At 40.3% G+C, this 18,590-nt stretch overlaps 1 protein-coding gene and 1 long non-coding RNA gene across 2 annotated transcripts; both read left to right on the forward strand.

The window, feature by feature from the left end:
* The first annotated feature begins 367 nt into the window (after window positions 1-367).
* Window positions 368-1,682, forward strand: LOC140930182 (uncharacterized). Its single transcript, XR_012164827.1, has 3 exons — window positions 368-489; window positions 952-1,062; window positions 1,562-1,682. It is a non-coding gene; the product is annotated as an uncharacterized lncRNA (long non-coding RNA).
* Window positions 1,683-1,962: 280 nt separating this feature from the next.
* Window positions 1,963-16,924, forward strand: LOC140930055 (uncharacterized). The gene is made up of 17 exons (XM_073379712.1): window positions 1,963-2,065; window positions 2,180-2,305; window positions 2,652-2,777; window positions 3,633-3,749; window positions 4,340-4,462; window positions 4,953-5,078; window positions 5,430-5,546; window positions 6,030-6,155; window positions 6,481-6,606; window positions 7,425-7,550; window positions 8,137-8,262; window positions 11,792-11,917; window positions 13,358-13,474; window positions 14,215-14,340; window positions 14,752-14,880; window positions 15,668-15,793; window positions 16,746-16,924. Exons 1-17 carry the CDS (start codon window positions 1,963-1,965, stop codon window positions 16,922-16,924), a joined length of 2,145 nt encoding a protein of 714 aa, XP_073235813.1.
* Window positions 16,925-18,590: the final 1,666 nt, after the last annotated feature.

An 18,590-nucleotide genomic window follows, 5' to 3' on the forward strand; every position in this document is an offset into this window, starting at 1 on the left:
TCTATTGCATTATTTTTCTGTAAGAAAGGTGTGATAAGCTTTTTGTGATGTCTTTTTGGGAAAGAAATTAACGGAATCAACCAACGATTTTAATTCACAGTTCCCGTTTTTTATGGTGTCAACAAGGTCGCTCCCCTCCGATAAGGCAGGCACAACCTGGTATAACTTGTTTTTGTGTGACGAAGGCTAGCGCTTGAAACACTGCTCAACCTTTTTGCAATGGCCAATTTTCGTTATCCACTCCACCTCCCCCCACCCCCTTCCTCACCGATTTAGCACCATAGTTCCTTTATAAACTTACCCTTCGAACTTTCGGCAGTTATGGCTGAGTGACTTGTTTTTTAATTCCTCGATTTTGTGTAGATGTTGACGAATGTGCAACGGAAGATTTAAACGACTGTGATTCCAGTGCCCTGTGTACTAACACGGAAGGATCGTACGTATGCCGCTGTTTTAAAGGATACAGTGGAGATGGAAAAACTTGTACAGGTAAGTCTCCTTGTGCAATAAAATTTTCCTTTGAATTTGAAGATGATTTGTAATCAGCTTTTCGTAGTGTCAGTCAGTGAAGACAGTTTTGCTCCCTTCCAACCAACACTTCATACTTTTGAATTTAAAAAAGCAAATTTTGATATTGAGTTCCTTTTTGTTGTGTAGATGGTCACCAACACTTTTTGTATCTTTGTTGCTGATCTGGCCCATAAGCTGTGCAAGAACATAATATTTTAGGAGAGTGGACGCTCAAAACTTTCTCTGCGACCATAAAAGTTAAAGGAAGATAGGGTTTAGAAGAAAGAGCTGTCTGAATGTGCCAGAAATTACTTGCTGTATCAAACTTAAGGGGTGTTGGCGACTACATTGGCGCTTGTTGGGAGATGTTATGATGTAACTCATAAAGTTGACAATTATTATTATCCATTATTTTTATTACGAATAATTTCCTGACTACAGAGAAACTCGTTTGTGATCCTCCTTGTGGTGAGAACAGAGTGTGTCAGAATTACAGTAGTGTTCCTGAATGCGTATGCGCAGATGGTTATGCTGGAGAGGATATATGTACAGGTACCTAGCTACTAACCGTTCAATTTTGAGTCTCAAATGTCTTGCAGTTTTAAGGAACTTCGCACCAAGTTCTAAAAAGTTGGTTAATTGGGAGGTTAAGTACCAAGCCGGCAAACGGTTGTACGGTTGCCTCTTGTCGTCGGTAAACATCGAAACTTGTGCGAAAGTTTCGTACTCGGCTCTCTAAGCTAAATGTGCGTTTAACTCTTTTTCATCAATTGTTTAATTTACGACATCATCTGTGTCATCTCTACTGTTTTCCGGAAATGTGATGCTTGATCTCTGTAATAAGTTCCCTTTTTTAGCAGGAACTGAGAAAAACAATTTCAGACTTTAGGTTCAACATTTTCCAGCATAATTGTGTCTATCTGGTCGAAAAGAACAAAGGTTTTTTTCCCATTGCTTTTGCGAAGATGAAGACAGTGAAAAAGGACAAGACAAGCAGAGATTGCTGTATTAACCATCAAATTTCTTTATATGTTCTCTTTGTCTCCCTTAGACGTCGATGAATGTGCGATTGAAAACGAGTGCGACTCTAACGCCCTATGTACCAACACCGAAGGATCTTATGTATGTCGCTGTGTGAGAGGATACAAAGGAGATGGCAAATATTGTTTAGGTATAACGCACGTACATCTTAAGCTTTCACTTGGTTTTGTTTCACAGGATGACATGCTTGTAAATGAACTCAATATCTGTCCAGACCAGTAAAATCACTTGGTACCACAAGTGCGTGCAAGTAAGGCCGCCAACGAAATAAGCGTCCCTAAATCTCGGTCCCTGTCTTTTAATAAACTCCCACGAGCAATCCCAACGTTTACCGGTCGCTTCGATATGCAAACTCGTTTCGATAGAAGTGATCACGTCGTCTCGATACAAGTTGATTCCATGGAGGTGTAAATGGTTTCACGTCCTTGGTATAAAGATCGAGAAATGTTCATCCCACATGATCTTACTGTTCACGCGCAAACTACAATTAAAGGGATCGAGATTCATTGCCTGAGTTCGTATCAAAACGACCAGTTTCCACCCCTACAGAGTTAAAACCTACACTGACCTAAACAGGCCACCAATTTAGCAGAGTAAATGTAAATCGATTCAAATATTTTTTTCTTAGATTCAGATGAATGTGAAAATGAAGAAGCGAACGATTGTCACCCAAACGCCTTGTGTACCAACACTGAAGGATCTTATGTCTGCCGCTGTATAAGGGGCTATGAAGGCGACGGAAGAAACTGTACAGGTGAATATTTATGGTCAACTTACCCCTCACTGAAATTGCTATTCACCCAGTCAAATGATTAAACCATATGGAAATACTTATTTGATAGTTAAAGAAAAGTGACAAAAACTTTTGTACCTGCACTGGCCCCTTAGTTGAATGGTTGGGGTCGGGGTCGGGGCTAGAGAGGACATCATGGGTGCCCTGTGGTAGTTAGTAGTTAGGTACCAAAATCCAGGTGGGGTTATGTAAGATACATGTACTTTGAGTCTGCCTGGCTTGGTGTGAGGTAAGATAGTGACGATAACCTTCACGAATGAAAGTGCACCGTATAGAGGTATACTTCTATTTATTATAAATTGTGTAGATGTTGACGAGTGCAGCAGTTCTGAAACAAACGAGTGCGATCCCAATGCTTTGTGTACCAACATGGAAGGTTCCTACGTCTGTCGCTGTAAAAAAGGATTTACAGGAAATGGATCGACGTGTACTGGTAAGTATATCCATAAACGATCAGTAAATTTTACAAACCTGTATCAGTTCAGTTTTGAGGGAGGCGCGCTTGCTAAGTGATTTGTTCTGGGGTCTCCAAATTTAACGGTCCGGGTTCAGGCTCCGCCCATGTTATTGTGGAGTGTTCTTAGGCAAGAAACTTTACTCTCACAGTTCCTTAGTGGCTTTTTAACGTGTGTTAAAAAGCGCGAAATTACTTGCTCTTGCACCATCGGCAGCTGGTTCACTAACGCGTTGATTCCAAGATCGAACGAAAGAAATAAAAAATCAATAAGTGAATGGAACAAACGTCCGAAAGAAACTGTTACCTGTCAATCGCTTTCTATTTTTAAAAGTAGACCTCTTTAGGTTAGCTTTTAGTAGTAGTTTTTATTAGTTTTTATTTGTAGTTTTAGCTTTCATTATCGTCCTGTGGATGTTGCCGACAAAACAGTATTTAGATTTAGATTTAGAATATGATTAGTGATTTGTCCGAAACTCGACAAAACGACTTAAAGAAGTTAGCCTAACTTGTTTTCGTCTTTTATTCCTTTTCCTTGTCTTATTCATGACGAAAAAAACCGTCATTTTATAAGCACTTGTAAAGTATTTCTCAGCAAAACTCTGGTAAAAGTGTCCCTTTACCTTATAGTGACCAACATCAATTTTCTCCTGACAATGTCGATAGTAGTCATGAGAAAACGTTATGAGAAAGATAAAGTGACCGCCAAAGGGGAAATGCTTTGATCCTTTACCACATTGTCTTAAATTCTGCAACGAAATGTATGAAGATTAGTTAGGAGAATTTGTATCTGTATATTGGAGCTTAGGGGGTTGATTCTATTGAAATTCACAGCTGTCTTGCCTCCTTGTTCTCCACCTTGCGGCCTCAATGGATTTTGCCAAGAAAACCAGGGACCCCCTGTTTGTCTTTGTAATCCTGGCTTCCGAGGAGATGGATATACATGCACTGGTATGTTTTAAATTTTTGGTGAGAATAGTTTTCTTTTATCAAGGCTTAACTATTTTAAAATATCCATTAAAGCTGCCTTTAACAACTTTGCTGTTCTTTGAGGGGCGGGGTTGGATGACCCCGTAGATCAGTACAGCTTTGAAATAATAAGTATATGAATTTAACATATTGGAACTGCAGAATGAAGAAATTAATGCAAAGAAAATCCTCGCACTTAAAGAAGAAAGTTTTACCGTTGCGAAAAGAAAGCCAAAAAAATTCAGGAAATTGAAAAAAAACATTCATATAATCATTGAGTCCACTTTATCTTTTCCGGGTATATTACGAACCAGTTAGCTTGCTAACTCCATTGGTTAGAGCGCTGCACCCGTATGGCGGACTAGGTCAGGGTTCATATCCAGGCAAGCCTGAATTTCAGTCAAGCTTTCGTTTTGCAGCTGCATAAGGTGCGTCTTTTACTGCGATGATCTTCTATACATTTATTAGATACAGCTCCGTGAGTCTTTGAGCGTATTTGTTACTCGTATGCAAAAATGTTTAAGATAATGTAGTCCCGGTGACTACTCATCTTGCTTTATTTTTTAATAAAGATATTGATGAGTGTGAAGAGGAATCATACGAATGCGACATCAACGCTGTGTGCATCAACACCGAAGGATCCCATGTTTGCCAATGTCCTGAAGGATACAACACCGTGGGAATAACTTGTATAGGTAAGCAAATGGCCATTTTGAGGGAGTGGAGAGTAAGACTTCGTTGGTGTTGTGTCTATTTGCACTATAGGGCAGTTTTGGGAACGCTAGCACTACTTTCATTGGATATTCCAAAATTGCTCACTACACGACACTGGGTGAAGATTTGGCCCACATAACGTTCCCATGGTGCAACTCGACACAATTCTGACCGAGTCTTAGCTCAACCTCAAAATGATCGATAAACAACCTCCCTTCCCAATTCTGTGTTTACTTAAATCACTATACAAGTGTTCTTTTTTCCCCATTTCTCTTGAATATTTTACTAGAACTATCAAATGAATTATCATCAAGTAAGTCGGCGTAGATGCAACCAAAAGGAGGACTTCTCAAGCGTGACCCATTTGTTTTGACCCGTTTGTCAGACTGCCATCCGTTTCCCACCCTGCTCATTCTTTACCAGTTACTTCCTCATACTTTAATTAATGTCCTTGAGTTTATTCCTCTTTAGACAAGGACGAGTGCGCTGACGAAAGCACAAACGAGTGTGACCCTAACGCCTTGTGTACCAACACTGATGGATCCTATGTCTGCCGCTGCGTGAAAGGATATCAGGGAGACGGGAAAAACTGTACAGGTATTATTTATTTATTTATATTTGGTGTTACTAAGCCTATTTTTAGTTAATTATAGTGTGTTTAACTTTTGTAAGTTAAAACAAACGCCACTGAAGGTTAGTCAACAGTCCCAGGCACCTCGTAACAAACGACTTATCGAAGGCCTCAAGCAATTCTGACGAGGATGGAATGCCTGGACAACCGACGTTTTGACTGTTACACGACTGTTATAACTGTGACAAAAAAAAAAACGATCGAAACGTACCAGTCACAATTACAGTGTTCATAGCCGATATAACAGACAAGCAATAGCATCGCACCTTAACTGTGTGTTTATTTACACTTCATTCTAATTCTTATTCTCTCACCAGCTGTTGCACCTGGTTGTTCGCCACTGTGTGGTCCAAATACGTCGTGCCAGCAAGATGGAGGGCTTCCTCGGTGTGTTTGTAACAATGGCTTTCAGGGGGATGGATACAACTGTACAGGTTTGAATGCTTGTACTGATACATGCTGATACCATGTTCGTGGGTTATTTTCACACTATACTGGGTTCCTGTTGCGCCGACCCGAAAAACATACATAAGAACGATGATTCTGGTGCGATTTTTATGACGGAGCCAACAGCTTCCTGAAACTCTTCGTCGCAGTAAGAACAGGTATTCGGACCGTAGTGGAAGTGAACAAATGGAGCAAGGACTAGAAACCACTGTGACGAAAGTAAATATTCAGGGATGAGGATTGGGATTCAGTGCACCAAGCCCTCTTGGCCAACCGCTTCGGTACAATGTTCGATGTGTGTGAACGACTTGTTCCAGTTTTGTGTCGTTGCCCGCGTTCATACTATACCGGTTTGCTTTTCGCAGCACGAAAAGCTATCCGGCATGGTGTACACATAACCTAACTTTTCCTGCCAAAATTGATTTTAAATAACATTTTAGATCATAGTAAAAAAAATTCCGTTTTTGTAGATGTGGACGAATGTGTGGATTCTGAAGCCAACGAGTGTGACTCTCAGGCTCTGTGTACCAACACTGAAGGATCTTACGTGTGTCGCTGCTTGAAAGGCTTTGAGGGTGATGGGCGTAACTGTACAGGTATAGACGTACATAATATACATTTCCTTAGTCGAGCTTTGCAGCTAGTTTCCATCCCTTTTTTGAAGATTGTTCTTAGCCTACATGAAAGGCGCTTTATTGGCCAAGCGAGGCGAATGGGGCATTCCACGCGAAGCGAGAGACGAAGGCGGAAGGTAAGATCAGGGGAGGAGAAACAGTATTTTTTCCCTCCCCTTGTCTAGCACCTGGCGCATAAATTAAGCCCTGTTCTCCTCTCTTAGCTCAAAGTATCTTTTATTGCTGTTAGCGTCAAATTTTAGGGCATACCTCTTTCATCATTCATTTGTCTTTACCTTTTGATTAGATCTTGATGAATGTGCAAGCTCTGAGGCAAACAATTGTGACACTAATGCCTTGTGTACAAACACGGAGGGTTCTTATGTGTGTCGTTGTAAAAGGGGATATTCTGGGGACGGTAAAAACTGCTCAGGTAGGGCACTTGATCACATGTAACCCGCATTATGTGTTAGGTTAACTCACTGAACGGATGTTCATTAACCTTCATTCCATGCTCAAGGTTATCTAACACAAGTTGCGCACTTATGACCTTATCATGTTAGAAACTCTCCACAAGCGTTTCATTCTTTTGGCAACCTTAGCCGCGGATATAAACAGTAGCCTGCGTAGTTGATAGTACTATCGGGGTAGTGCTGTTGGGTTTGAGAAGTTCCCTTCGTGGCTCCGCCGCCATGAAAGTTCCGGCGCATAAAAAAATACCCTGCGCATAACAATCTCGCCAGCTAAGCTATGTTAACAACCGCTTAGAGCTTTCAGCAGCGCAGCTCAAAATCCTTATGGAGTAATTGTTTTGCAGTGCCGATGTGGCTTACCTGGAAGTCTGCCATAGATAAACCTGCATCCGTTTTGAGATACCCGGTTTCAGCATCACGAATCGCTAAAGAACATTCATACCCCTCGGACAGAATGCTAGTCCATCACAATGCTACCCCCCGGAGTATTTTTTTTGGTACTAATTTTAACATATGGGTGAAGAGAGAACATGTAAAGCAAAGTTTCCTTCTACCGAAACAACGACATGACGTGACCGAGGCTAGGAACTGGAGTTGTACTTGCCATTTCAGGCATGCTGACCTAGACGTTCACTCGTTTTCTTTAAAAAGGTTTTCCTGAAAAAGATGGTATTTCCCCCTCCTCCACACTCAGCGAGGAGCTTAACTTTTTCTACAAAAGGTATCTTCATTGCAACTTATCTGATTTCGAGGATCACCTCTTTGTTTCAATGTGCAGATGTAGATGAGTGTCAAAGTCCAGAAACAAACCAGTGTGATCGTAATGCCTTATGTACCAACACTGAAGGTTTTTACGTGTGCCGCTGTTTAAAGGGGTACACTGGAGATGGACAAATCTGTACAGGTAAAAAAATGAGGAAAAAACCTTTGTCAGTTAGGCGTAACTCCAGTTGCTAGATAGTCGCTTTCTGGACATACTCTTAACGATTTGCAAAACTGATCGCGCTCCCTAATTCATGTTCTGGGCAACATTTTTATTATATAAAGTTAACTTTGTGATGTAGAAAATAAGAACGGATAAGCCTGCTTTTCATGAATCGTTTATTGTCATTTTACTTACGCACAGAAAACACACGTTTCTTTAACGCTGATTGCTCTAAAGCTCAGAGGCCCACTACAGTGAAACTCATACTCGCGTATAATGTTTGCTATGTACCGATAACTAGGGTGGGCTGAATAGACCATCTCTCTTAATCTTTGATAATTTTAAAACGAGGAACGGGGAACGGGGAACGGGGAACGGGAAAATGAATAATGAGAGCAAAACCTAACTTGAACCCTGGCCCTTCCAGTATCTTTATTTTCAATCCTCTGTTTTGTTTCCTTTTTTGATTTTCCCGTTCCCAGTGCTCGTGATCTGTCCTCCGTTCCCTGTTTCAGTCAGGAACATCTTAATCTCCAATTACAACGTTTTTTTTATAATCTGTCAGATGTCGACGAGTGTGCAAGCCCTCTATCAAATGACTGCGACAACAACGCAATTTGTACCAACATTGAAGGTTCTTTCGTATGCCGATGCATCAATGGTTATTCTGGAGATGGCACAAATTGCTCAGGTAAATAACCTTAAAGTTCTTTGCTTCAATTTCATCACTGTTTATGTTGTGATTCAGTTTTATCCTCGGTTTAAACAAATAAAGCCATTTATTCCAAACACTTTTACGATGGCTTTACAACAAAAACGCGGTAACCTGATTCACTTTGAATTACGGACAAAAAACTCCGGTGAATCCACAAAAGAGGTCATATCAAGGCGCAGAAATGCGTACACGTACTTCTGTGGCCTTGACGTATCAAATTCATGGTTATAATAAAAAATATTCCGACGGAACTGCCGTAAACGAGATTCTTACCAAGAATCCCGTAGTAATTCTTACCAAGATTCTTACCAACATTCGCTTAGTAATTCTTACCAAGATTCGTGCCAAGATTCGCGTAGAAATTCTTACCAAGATTCTTGCCAATATTCCCATCGTAAATCTTACCAAGACTCTGACCAAGATTAATAATAGAGTAATTCATACCAATATTCTTGCAAACATTCCCGTAGTCATTTTAACCAAGATTCTTCCCAAGATTCGTATCGTGAAACTTACCAAGATTCTTGCAAGATTCCCATCGTAACTCTTACCAAGATTCTTGCCAAGATTCGCATGGTAATACTCCCCAAGATTCTTGCCAAGATTCCCATCGTAATTCTTTCCAAGATTCTGACCAAGATTCCCTCAGTAATTCTTACCAAGGTTCTTGCCAACATTTCCATCGTAATTCATACCAATATTCTTGCAAACATTCCCGTAGTCATGTTAACCAAGATTCTTCCCAAGATTCCTATCGTGAAACTTACCAAGATTCTTGCCAAGATTCTTGCCAAGATTCCCATCGTAATTCTTACCAAGATTCTTGCCAAGATTCGCAGGGTAATACTCGCCAAGATTCTTGCCAAGATTCCCATCGTAATTCTTGCCAAGATTCCCGTACTAATTCTTACCAAGATTTTTTCCAAGATTCCCATCGTAGTTCCTACCAAGATACTTGCCAAGATTCGCGTAGTAATTCTTACCAAGATTCTTGCCAAAATTCCCATCGTAAATCTTTCCAAGATTCTTCCTAAGATTCCTATCGTAATTCTACAAATATTCTTGCCAACATTCCGGTAGTAATTCTTACCAAGATTCTTGCCAAGATTCCCATCGTAAATCTCACCAAGATTCTTGCCAAGATTCCCATCCTAACTCTTACCAAGATTCTTGCCAAGTTTCTAACCAATATTATTGCCAAGAGTCCCGTAGTAATTCTTACCAAGATTCCTGCCAAGACTCCCGTAGTACTTCTTACCAAGATTTTTTCCAAGATTCCCATCGTAATTCCTACCAAGATTCCTGCCAAGATTCGCGTAGTAATTGTTACCAAGTTTCTTCCCAAGATTTCCATCGTAAATCTTACCAAGATTACCGTAGTAATTCGTACCTAGATTTTTTCCAAGATTCCCATCGCAATTCCTACCAAGATTCTTGCCAAGATTCAATAGTAATTCTTACCAAGATTCTTGCAAAGGTTCCTATCGTAATTATTACCGATATTCTTGCAGAGATTCCCGTTGTAATACTTACCAAGATTCTTGCCAAGATTCGCATCGTAACTCTTCGCAAGATTCTTACCAAGATTCCCATCGTAATTCTTACCAAGATTTTTTCCAAGATTCCCATCGTAATTCCTTCCAAGATTCTTGCCAAGATTCGCGTAGTAATTCTTACCAAGATTCTTCTCAAGATTCCAATGGTAAATCTTCCCAAGATTCTTGCCAAGGTTCCTATCGTTATTCTAACCAATATTTTTGCCAAGATTCCTGTGTAATTCTTACCAAGATTCTTGGCAAGATGCCCATCGTAAATCTTACCAATACTCTTGCCAAGATTCGCATACTGGTTCTTGCCAAGATTCTCGTAGTTATTATTCTTACCAAGGTTACTGTTAAGATACGCGTAGTAAGTCTTACCAAAATTCTTGGCAAGATTTTCATCGTAATTCTTACCAGTATTCTTGCCAAGACACCCATCGTAATTCTCACGAAGAGTTTTGCTAAGATTCCCATAGCAATTCTTTCCGAGATTCTTGCCCAGATTCCCTAGTAACTCTTACCAAGATTCTTGTCAAGATCCCTATCGTAATTCTTACCAAGATTCTTGCCAAGATACCTATCGTAATTTTTACCAAGATTCTTGCCAAGATTTTCTTAGTAATTCTGACCAAAATTCCCATCGTAAGTCTTACCAAGTTTCTTGCTACGATTCCCATCGTAATTCTTACCAAGAGTCTTGCCAAGATACCCAGTGTAATTCTTACCAAGATTCTTGTTAAGATACCCATTGTAATTCTTACTAAGATTCTTGCCAAGACTCCCGTAGTAATCCCTACCAAGATTCTTGCCAAGATACCCATCGTAGTTCTTACCAAGATTTTTGCCTAGATTCCCGGCGTAATTCTTGCCAAGTTTCTTGCCAAGATTCTCATGGTAATTCTTACCAAGATTTCCATTGTAATTGTTATCAAGATAATTAATGCGATTGGAATTACTTAAATAATTACACTGGAGTGAGTGAGGTTCTTTCTATTCTGTTGCTACTCGAAACACCTCGGAACTTTTGTAGAAAATTATGTAGAAACTCTAAAAAGGTTGCAACAAAGTTGGTACCGTCAGGTATCAGATCATTCGGGATCAATACCCGGAATGGGCTCTGGGATAGTTGTTGTTACTGTTACTGGGATTGTTACTGGGGACGCGCTGGTCAGTTATTGGGCTGATTTAGCAACAGAACGGGAACGTCATTTGACGACGGGAAAGCGCGCGGAGAGGACTAAATTGGATTTCCGGTACCCAATTTGCCACTCTACCATTGGTCAAGCCAGTTGTTTGAATTCCACGCGCCGTCGTCAACTGACGTTCCGTTCTGTTGCTAAGGAAGCTTAAGCAACAACAACGACGACGCCTACGAAAACGTCACTTAAAAGTGAATTCGCGTTGCTTCAAACTTTATCGCGCTTGTTCCATGTCGTTTACTTCGTCAAATGTGGGCAACAGATTTTGGAGTTGAATTCTTAAGGACTGTATTAAAGTTCAGGAAAAGAAAAAGAAAGTTGTTGTCTTGTGTTCCTGTCCTCGACAAAACGTGAATTTTTAAACGTGAAAGGCACTTTCACATTGCAAATAAATGTACAAAAAAAGCGTGATGCACGTGCAAAGTTGTAGTTTTATAAGAATCTTTGCAAGAATCTTGTAGGAATTACGATGGGTATCTTGGCAAGAATCTTGGTAAGAATTACGATGAGAATCTTGGTAAGAATTACTATGGGAATCTTGGCAAGAATTTGTTGTTTTGCTAATCTAAACCTATTGCTTTTTTGCCGTTCTCGTTGCCGTTGCCGTCGTCGTTCCTTAAGTTCCTCATTGGCCAATTTTTTCCCCAGTCCCTAGAAACAGCCCTAGACGTCTTTGAGAATGTTCACTCGGCCCAGTCTCCTTTTTGTTTTTAAAGAGGCAAGTTTCACCTCTGATGATCTTGATTTACACTATTGTTTATGTAGACGCCAACGAGTGCGCCAGTAACGACACAAACAACTGCGACAAGAATGCCCGCTGTACTAATACGGAAGGCTCTTACTCTTGCCGCTGCGTCACCGGTTATGTGGGAGACGGGACAAACTGTACAGGTAAGCTTTTCACCTTTAAACTAAAAAGGAATTTTAAAGTTAAGAATCACGCCCCCTTTTCTGAAGGCTTGTTTAACTTCGTTCATTTTAGATCATGTGAGAATTGGCTGGACATATCTTTGCTGTATTTAACCTTCACTTGTACATAAATTCGTGATTTTGGACAAAAAGCAAAAACAAACAAGCAAATTCGTCATTTCCACATTTCCCATAATACACTTTGTTTGCGTGTTTCTTGGCCCCCAACACACGCAAACAGTTTTGCAAACGCATTGTTAACATTTCTCTCGGGACGATTGAAAGCCCCAAAAGAACATGAAGACAATGCGTTTGCAAAACTGTTTACGTGTGTTGGGGGGGCAAGAAACACGCAAACAAAGTGTAGTATGGGAAATGTCTAAATGGCGACTCAGCAATTGTCGATGGAGCGTCAGATAACCTGAATTGGGCAAATATACAGGCCACGTTGGAAATTATAATTACCGGAACAGTATGAACAGCAACGGCAAAGAACTGAAACAAGTCGTTCACACACATCGAACATCGTGCCAGAGCCGTTGACCGAGAGGGCTTGCTGCACTAAATCCCAATCCTCACCCCTGAATATTTACTTCCGTCTCGGTGGATTTCACTGTTCTTTCCTACTTATTCACTTCCGCTACAGTTGGAATACCTGTTCACACTATAACAAAGTGTGGCTCAGAACCTATCCAGTATGTGACGCTCCACTTTCGAGATGGGCGCGGCGAGCTTCGCTTCGTTTCGTTACAGAAATCACCCCGAAATCACCCTTCTTCTGTGTGAACTGAAGCCGTGTCGTGTATGGTTTTCGTGCCGGCGCAAAAGCTTTCCAGTACAGTGGAACCCCGCTGTAACGAGGTGCCACGGTACCGAAAAAAGTTTTCGTTATAGCGGGGTCTTCGTTATAGCGAAGATCCTTTGTAACGAATTATCTAGTTAACAGCAAAAATATTCCTTATATCGGGGTAATTTAATGAATACCAATTACCAAAACTTCAATAACACACGTAAAAAACATTACTTTAATTTATTCGTTAATTTTGATACTGTAACTTGTTAGTGTAAGGCGCTGATAATCAAGACATCAAATTCAAAAAACACTTTCAATTAAAGCAAACTGTGATTTCTACTCAAATCTGTCGACCGGACAAAATCTGACTTTCGTTACAGCGTGTAAATTGTGCGTTGGTTCCGTAAATATCTATTCGTTATAGTGGGATTCGTTTCCACATATTTTACTGTAATTCTGCCGGGCTTTCGGATGTTTTTCGTTATAACGGGGTCTTTGTTATAGCGGTGTTCCACAATATGGTGTGGCATAGCCTAAGTTATAAAGAAGACACAAAATTCCGTAACATTAGCCTGTGTTTGAAAGGCTAGCATCGGTTTTAACCACAAGTAAACAACTTTTTGCCTTAGCTATTATCACTGGCTGTTCCCCATCTTGTGGTCCAAACGCTTTTTGTCAGGAAACAGATGGACGACCGATTTGCACCTGTAATCCTGGTTACCAAGGAGACGGATACAACTGCACAGGTCCGTATTAACCATGACTTAGCAGGGTTTCTTGTAGTTATTGCGAAAAGAGAACCACCGCTGTTATAACAAAGCGGAGTTGAATTGATGTGAATTTTAGTTAAAATGGAATTCAAGTGCAACGCTACAACGTGTGTTTTCACTAAAAAACTTGTGTTTTATCGAGAACTAACTGAACAGACAGTACAACAGTACGACTCATTTGCCTCTGTTAATGTACGTTACGGCACTTTCCTGCCCGTTTATCCTCCCTTTCACTCCCAGAAGTTGCCAAAGACAAAAATGCTGAAAGCCAAATAGTACCGTGAGAACGTACGGTCAACGAGGTTTCATTTGAAAGGTCAGACCACAGGATTTTGCGAGACTCAACAGTTAGGACTACATACTATATAAATAGTACCATATGAAAGTACTACTGAAGAGGTTTCATTTGAATGGTAACATCGTAGGTTCATCCACAGACTCTGAGCTGACTCAAAAGTTAGGACTACATAGTGCCATGTAACAGTACTGATGAATTCATTTGAATGGTCAGACCACAGGATTTCGTCCCGAGACTCAAACTACCATACAATACTTCAATATTCACTCTGGGAGAAGATTTAAAAATAACTTTTTAGCACAGAGCCAGAGTTTCACCTTAACACTTGACAAAGCTTTTCCTTCCTCAAACATTTTTTCGAAGTCTTTTATTTTACCAGTGTAGTAATAAGGGTTGCATGCGTTCTTCGTCTTTTCAGACATCAATGAATGTACAATTTCCGTACTAAACAAGTGTGACCCCAACGCCTTGTGTACCAACACTGAGGGGTCCTATGTCTGTCGCTGTCTGAGAGGATATCAAGGAGATGGGAATATCTGTAGAGGTAAATTTAGGCAATTGGTAGTATCAAGAGAAGCCATAAATATAAACTTTAATGTACATTGAATCTAGATTGTGGCAATAACATTCTTTTGCTTGTAGGTTTGTTTTCCCAAAATAGGTCATGCAATGTTTCTCTAGAGAACTGTTTTTTGCAAAATTCGTCCCATTTAGCTGCATGTGAACAGACAAAAGAAAACCTTCTTTTGATCATAAATAGGAAAACACAACATGTAAGTAAAAGAGTTTTATTATGACAAAACAGTGATATTCTAACTATTAGTCAAGCAACACTGAACATCTTTATAGCTGCTGATCTGTGATCAGATATGAAAGGGACGAAAGGTTCTATTCAATCACATTGCAGCAATTTATCCACAAATTTAAAATTCCAGAACTTTTTTTTTCTTTGCAGATGTTGACGAGTGTGCTGACAATGAGACAAACGAGTGTCACCCCAATGCCGCACTGTGTACCAATAATGAGGGATCATATGATTGCAGTTGTCTCAGCGGTTATATTGGTGATGGTAAAAACTGTTCAGGTACGTTGCCGATCACTCAGTCCTTCAAATAGCGTCGAACAACGGACAAGCTGCCATCCAGTGAATAATCGTTCATCTCATTACACAAGTAGAACATAGTCCGCATACGATGCCCTGTCCAGTTCTTAGCAACTGAACTGAAACTACTATTTTAATTGAGTGATGCCGGTGGTAGGACTGACTACCACAAAAAGTTATCTGTATAAATCTCTTCTCTTCCAGTTCAACTGGGAGGATACGCCTATAAGCTTTTGAGAGTGTCCGCCTGAGCAAAGAACTCGCTGTATAGTTTGCCTGGGAAGTATTGTTCATTCTCCCTTTTCTAAGAGGTTTATTAGTTTCAATTATGCGAAATTCTGAGGTCGGCAAAGTGATCGTCTCTTCATAGAACTTCTATTGTCTCCTTAAAAGATCGTTGAGCCCGCGTACGAAAGATAGACCGCGGCTATTTATTGTCCAGTAATGGCAATAGGGTGTGTAGCCCACGTGTAGCCACACCCTTCCCTAGACAAAGGAAAAACAGAGAGAGGGACAGTGTGGCTACATGTAGGCTAGGGGGTGTGGTGGGTAAATGACAAAATAACGGTTCAATTTAATTGGTATGGTAACGCGAAGGTCATAATGATAAAGTGGTGAAATGGAGAAGTTAAGAGACGCTCCCTTTTTTTCACATTTCGTACTCGCACGCTCGTTGAAAGAGAAAACGTTTTGGGGATGAAGTAGTAAACTAATGTGCATTTATATCCTATATACTTTTTCTCCGCTCTTTTTTTGTCTGTAAAACTAGATATCGATGAATGTACAAGTTCCGATACCAACGAGTGTGATCCTAACGCTCTCTGTACGAACATTGAAGGATCATATGTTTGTCGCTGCCTCAGCGGATTTACTGGCGATGGTAGAAATTGCTCTGGTGAGTGTATGACTTAATAAGATTATCCTGAATGACTCGTATTGGAACAACTTCCCTAACTAATACAGCTAATGCTTACAGCAAAAATAATGATCGCGATGGTTAGAGATTATAGTTTGCGTGGCTGTTACACTTGAATTTGACATGGCCGAAGGCAATGTAAGTAATACCGATCTCTACGGAAAGCTTCGAAGCAAAATCAGAATGAGGCAAACGAGAATGGTTGGTCACTGTTCAGTGAGATATGATGACTAAGCAGTGAGTCATTTAGTCCTCTGAGAACCAAAGGAACTCTCGAGGGAGACAAATTTCACTTACGTCGGTCTACTTAAAAGTTATATTGGGCTTGGCACATAGTTATTGTATGGACAAAAAGTGAATGTAAAGTAACACAATTATACGTCCGAAAAACTCGAACTGATGATGGCGATAATGATGACGATGATGATAAGGATGGTGGTGGTGATGATGATGATAATGATGACAATGACGGATAACATATATAGCCATTCAATATTTTGCAAAAATGATAGTTAAAGGTCAAAATTGACATAAATTACCTAAGTGGAGGAATTAGAGGTATTTTTCTGGCGAGAAATTCACAAGTAGGGAATCAGCTATCGAGTCGGAGCACCCACAGAGAGGAGAGGTCAACTTTTGGTTGTTAATTTTGCCGTCTGGATCGTCGTCGTTCTCGTTGTTTAAGGTCGCTAATAACTTGAAGGACGTGAAAAGAGCACGAGATCGGTACCTTAGTGCCATTCACTTCTTCATACACTATTGCGATCGGGAGCTGAAAATAATTCTTAAAAAATGCGGAGTGTGCTTTGAAATTGGCATAATCTTATATTCGTTAAACAGTGAGTTTTGAAGCACGTATTTCCGATCATATCCACCTTTAAGATCATTATCATTACTATCATTATCATACTTACAATCATTTACAATCCAGACGTCGATGAGTGCCGAAGTGATGCATCAAACGAATGTGAGCCCAACGCTTTGTGTACCAACACTGAAGGATCCTACATCTGCCGCTGCCTGAGAGGATTTGAAGGAGACGGCAGACAATGCATTGATAAGGCCGTCTTCAGCTTTCACTTTTCTAATGTCACATGTACATATAATTAACAATTATTCCACGAGTGCGCGTTGGCTATGAGATGATAGATAGCCAACCAGGCGCGCAGCGCCGAGTTGGCTATATAAGCATCTCATATTCAACGAGTGCGAGTGGAATAACTGTTTTATTAAAAACGCCCACAAAATATCAAGAATTCTTCCCGACTTTAGTTGTTAAAACAACCGATTTTCAGCTTGTTTTTAATTTTGAGCAGACGCGTACAGTTACCATATTTGGAGTGCATGGTATAATGGTTCATATACCATGATGGCTAAGCCAATCAGAGCTCTAGAATTGCATAATCGAATGATTCAGTTTTTAATACTACCTTATACAAACTGAGAAAATGCCAAGTAATTAAAACCTAAGGCTATCTTCACACTATTCCGTATGTTACCGGATAGCTTTGGCGCCGACACGAAAACCATACCGGATAAGGCTTCTGTTCATGCTTTAAAAACGTTAATTTTGGCGCGGTTTCTGTAAGAGAACGAGGCTTCGCCGCGCCGATCTCCAAGGTGGAGAGTCACATATCGCAGGGATAGGTGTTCATACTATACCGCAGTGGTGGATCTAGGGGGAGGGTCCGGGGGTCCGGAGCCCCCCTATCCGACCTGACGCTTGTTTGAGACTGAAATTCTTACATTGACAGGATCGTATATCACTTTTTAACTGGCTGATTTTTTTAAGTAAAACACGCGTTGAATTTTGCCACTAAACTAAATTCCAGGGATATTCAAAAATGTAATTGTTTTTGGGTACCCTTCTATGATCTGTTCACCTCTGCTAGCAAAGCAGTACTTCCCGCGCCAACGGCGACCGGTGTTCATAGATTGAGCCACTCGTGGTCGTCTCTGTGAGACGTAATTTGCCACAAAAAAGTTCAACAGTCCTTTCTGAACCAAATTTTGGACACCTTAAATCAAAAATTCCTGGATCCGCCCCAGTACCGGATAGCTTTTCACAGGAATATAAGACAGAAACTGTTATTCATGTTATTGTTTAAAGCAAATCAAGAATAATTTTCCATGGTCTACTCGCTAGTCTTATCGACCATAGAAAGGACGGTCATTTTTTATTGCGGATAAGAGTTGTTTTCGTTTTATTAAATTTTGATGGTGAGATTTTCAGCTTTTGTTTTAACATTTCAGCCTTTTATATGATGTTATCCGATTTAAAAGGGAAGTTAAATACTTATGAGTTTTAAAAGAAGTGTCTTCTTATGTTGCATTAATTGTCTGTTGTTTTAATTTCTTTCTAGATGTCAATGAGTGCCTAACTGATGAAGCAAATGAATGTGTTTCCAACGCCGTTTGCACCAACACTGAAGGCTCGTATGTTTGTCGCTGTAAAAGTGGATTTTCCGGGGATGGTGATAACTGCTCTGGTATGTTTCCCTCTTTACATAATATGTATGATGCATTTCTGCTGCGCATTTGATAGTATACTCGTCTGCGTAAATTTCATGTCAAAATCTCAAGTAGCGAGGTTTCCTTGAGGTGAGACGTTTTAGATGAAGTAGTTGATCACTCTCCAGCTTACCCTCAGGGTACAGCGAAGGAGTGTAATCTTTAACCTTCCATCACTGAAGAATTCAATAACAAGAGAGAGTTTGTATCACGGCTTCTCTCTTTCGCAAAAAAGGTGATGCCTTTTATTAATGGCATGTTTCAT

Source organism: Porites lutea, chromosome 3 (genome assembly GCF_958299795.1).
Source record: "Porites lutea chromosome 3, jaPorLute2.1, whole genome shotgun sequence".
Classification (NCBI taxonomy): Eukaryota; Metazoa; Cnidaria; class Anthozoa; order Scleractinia; family Poritidae; genus Porites; species Porites lutea.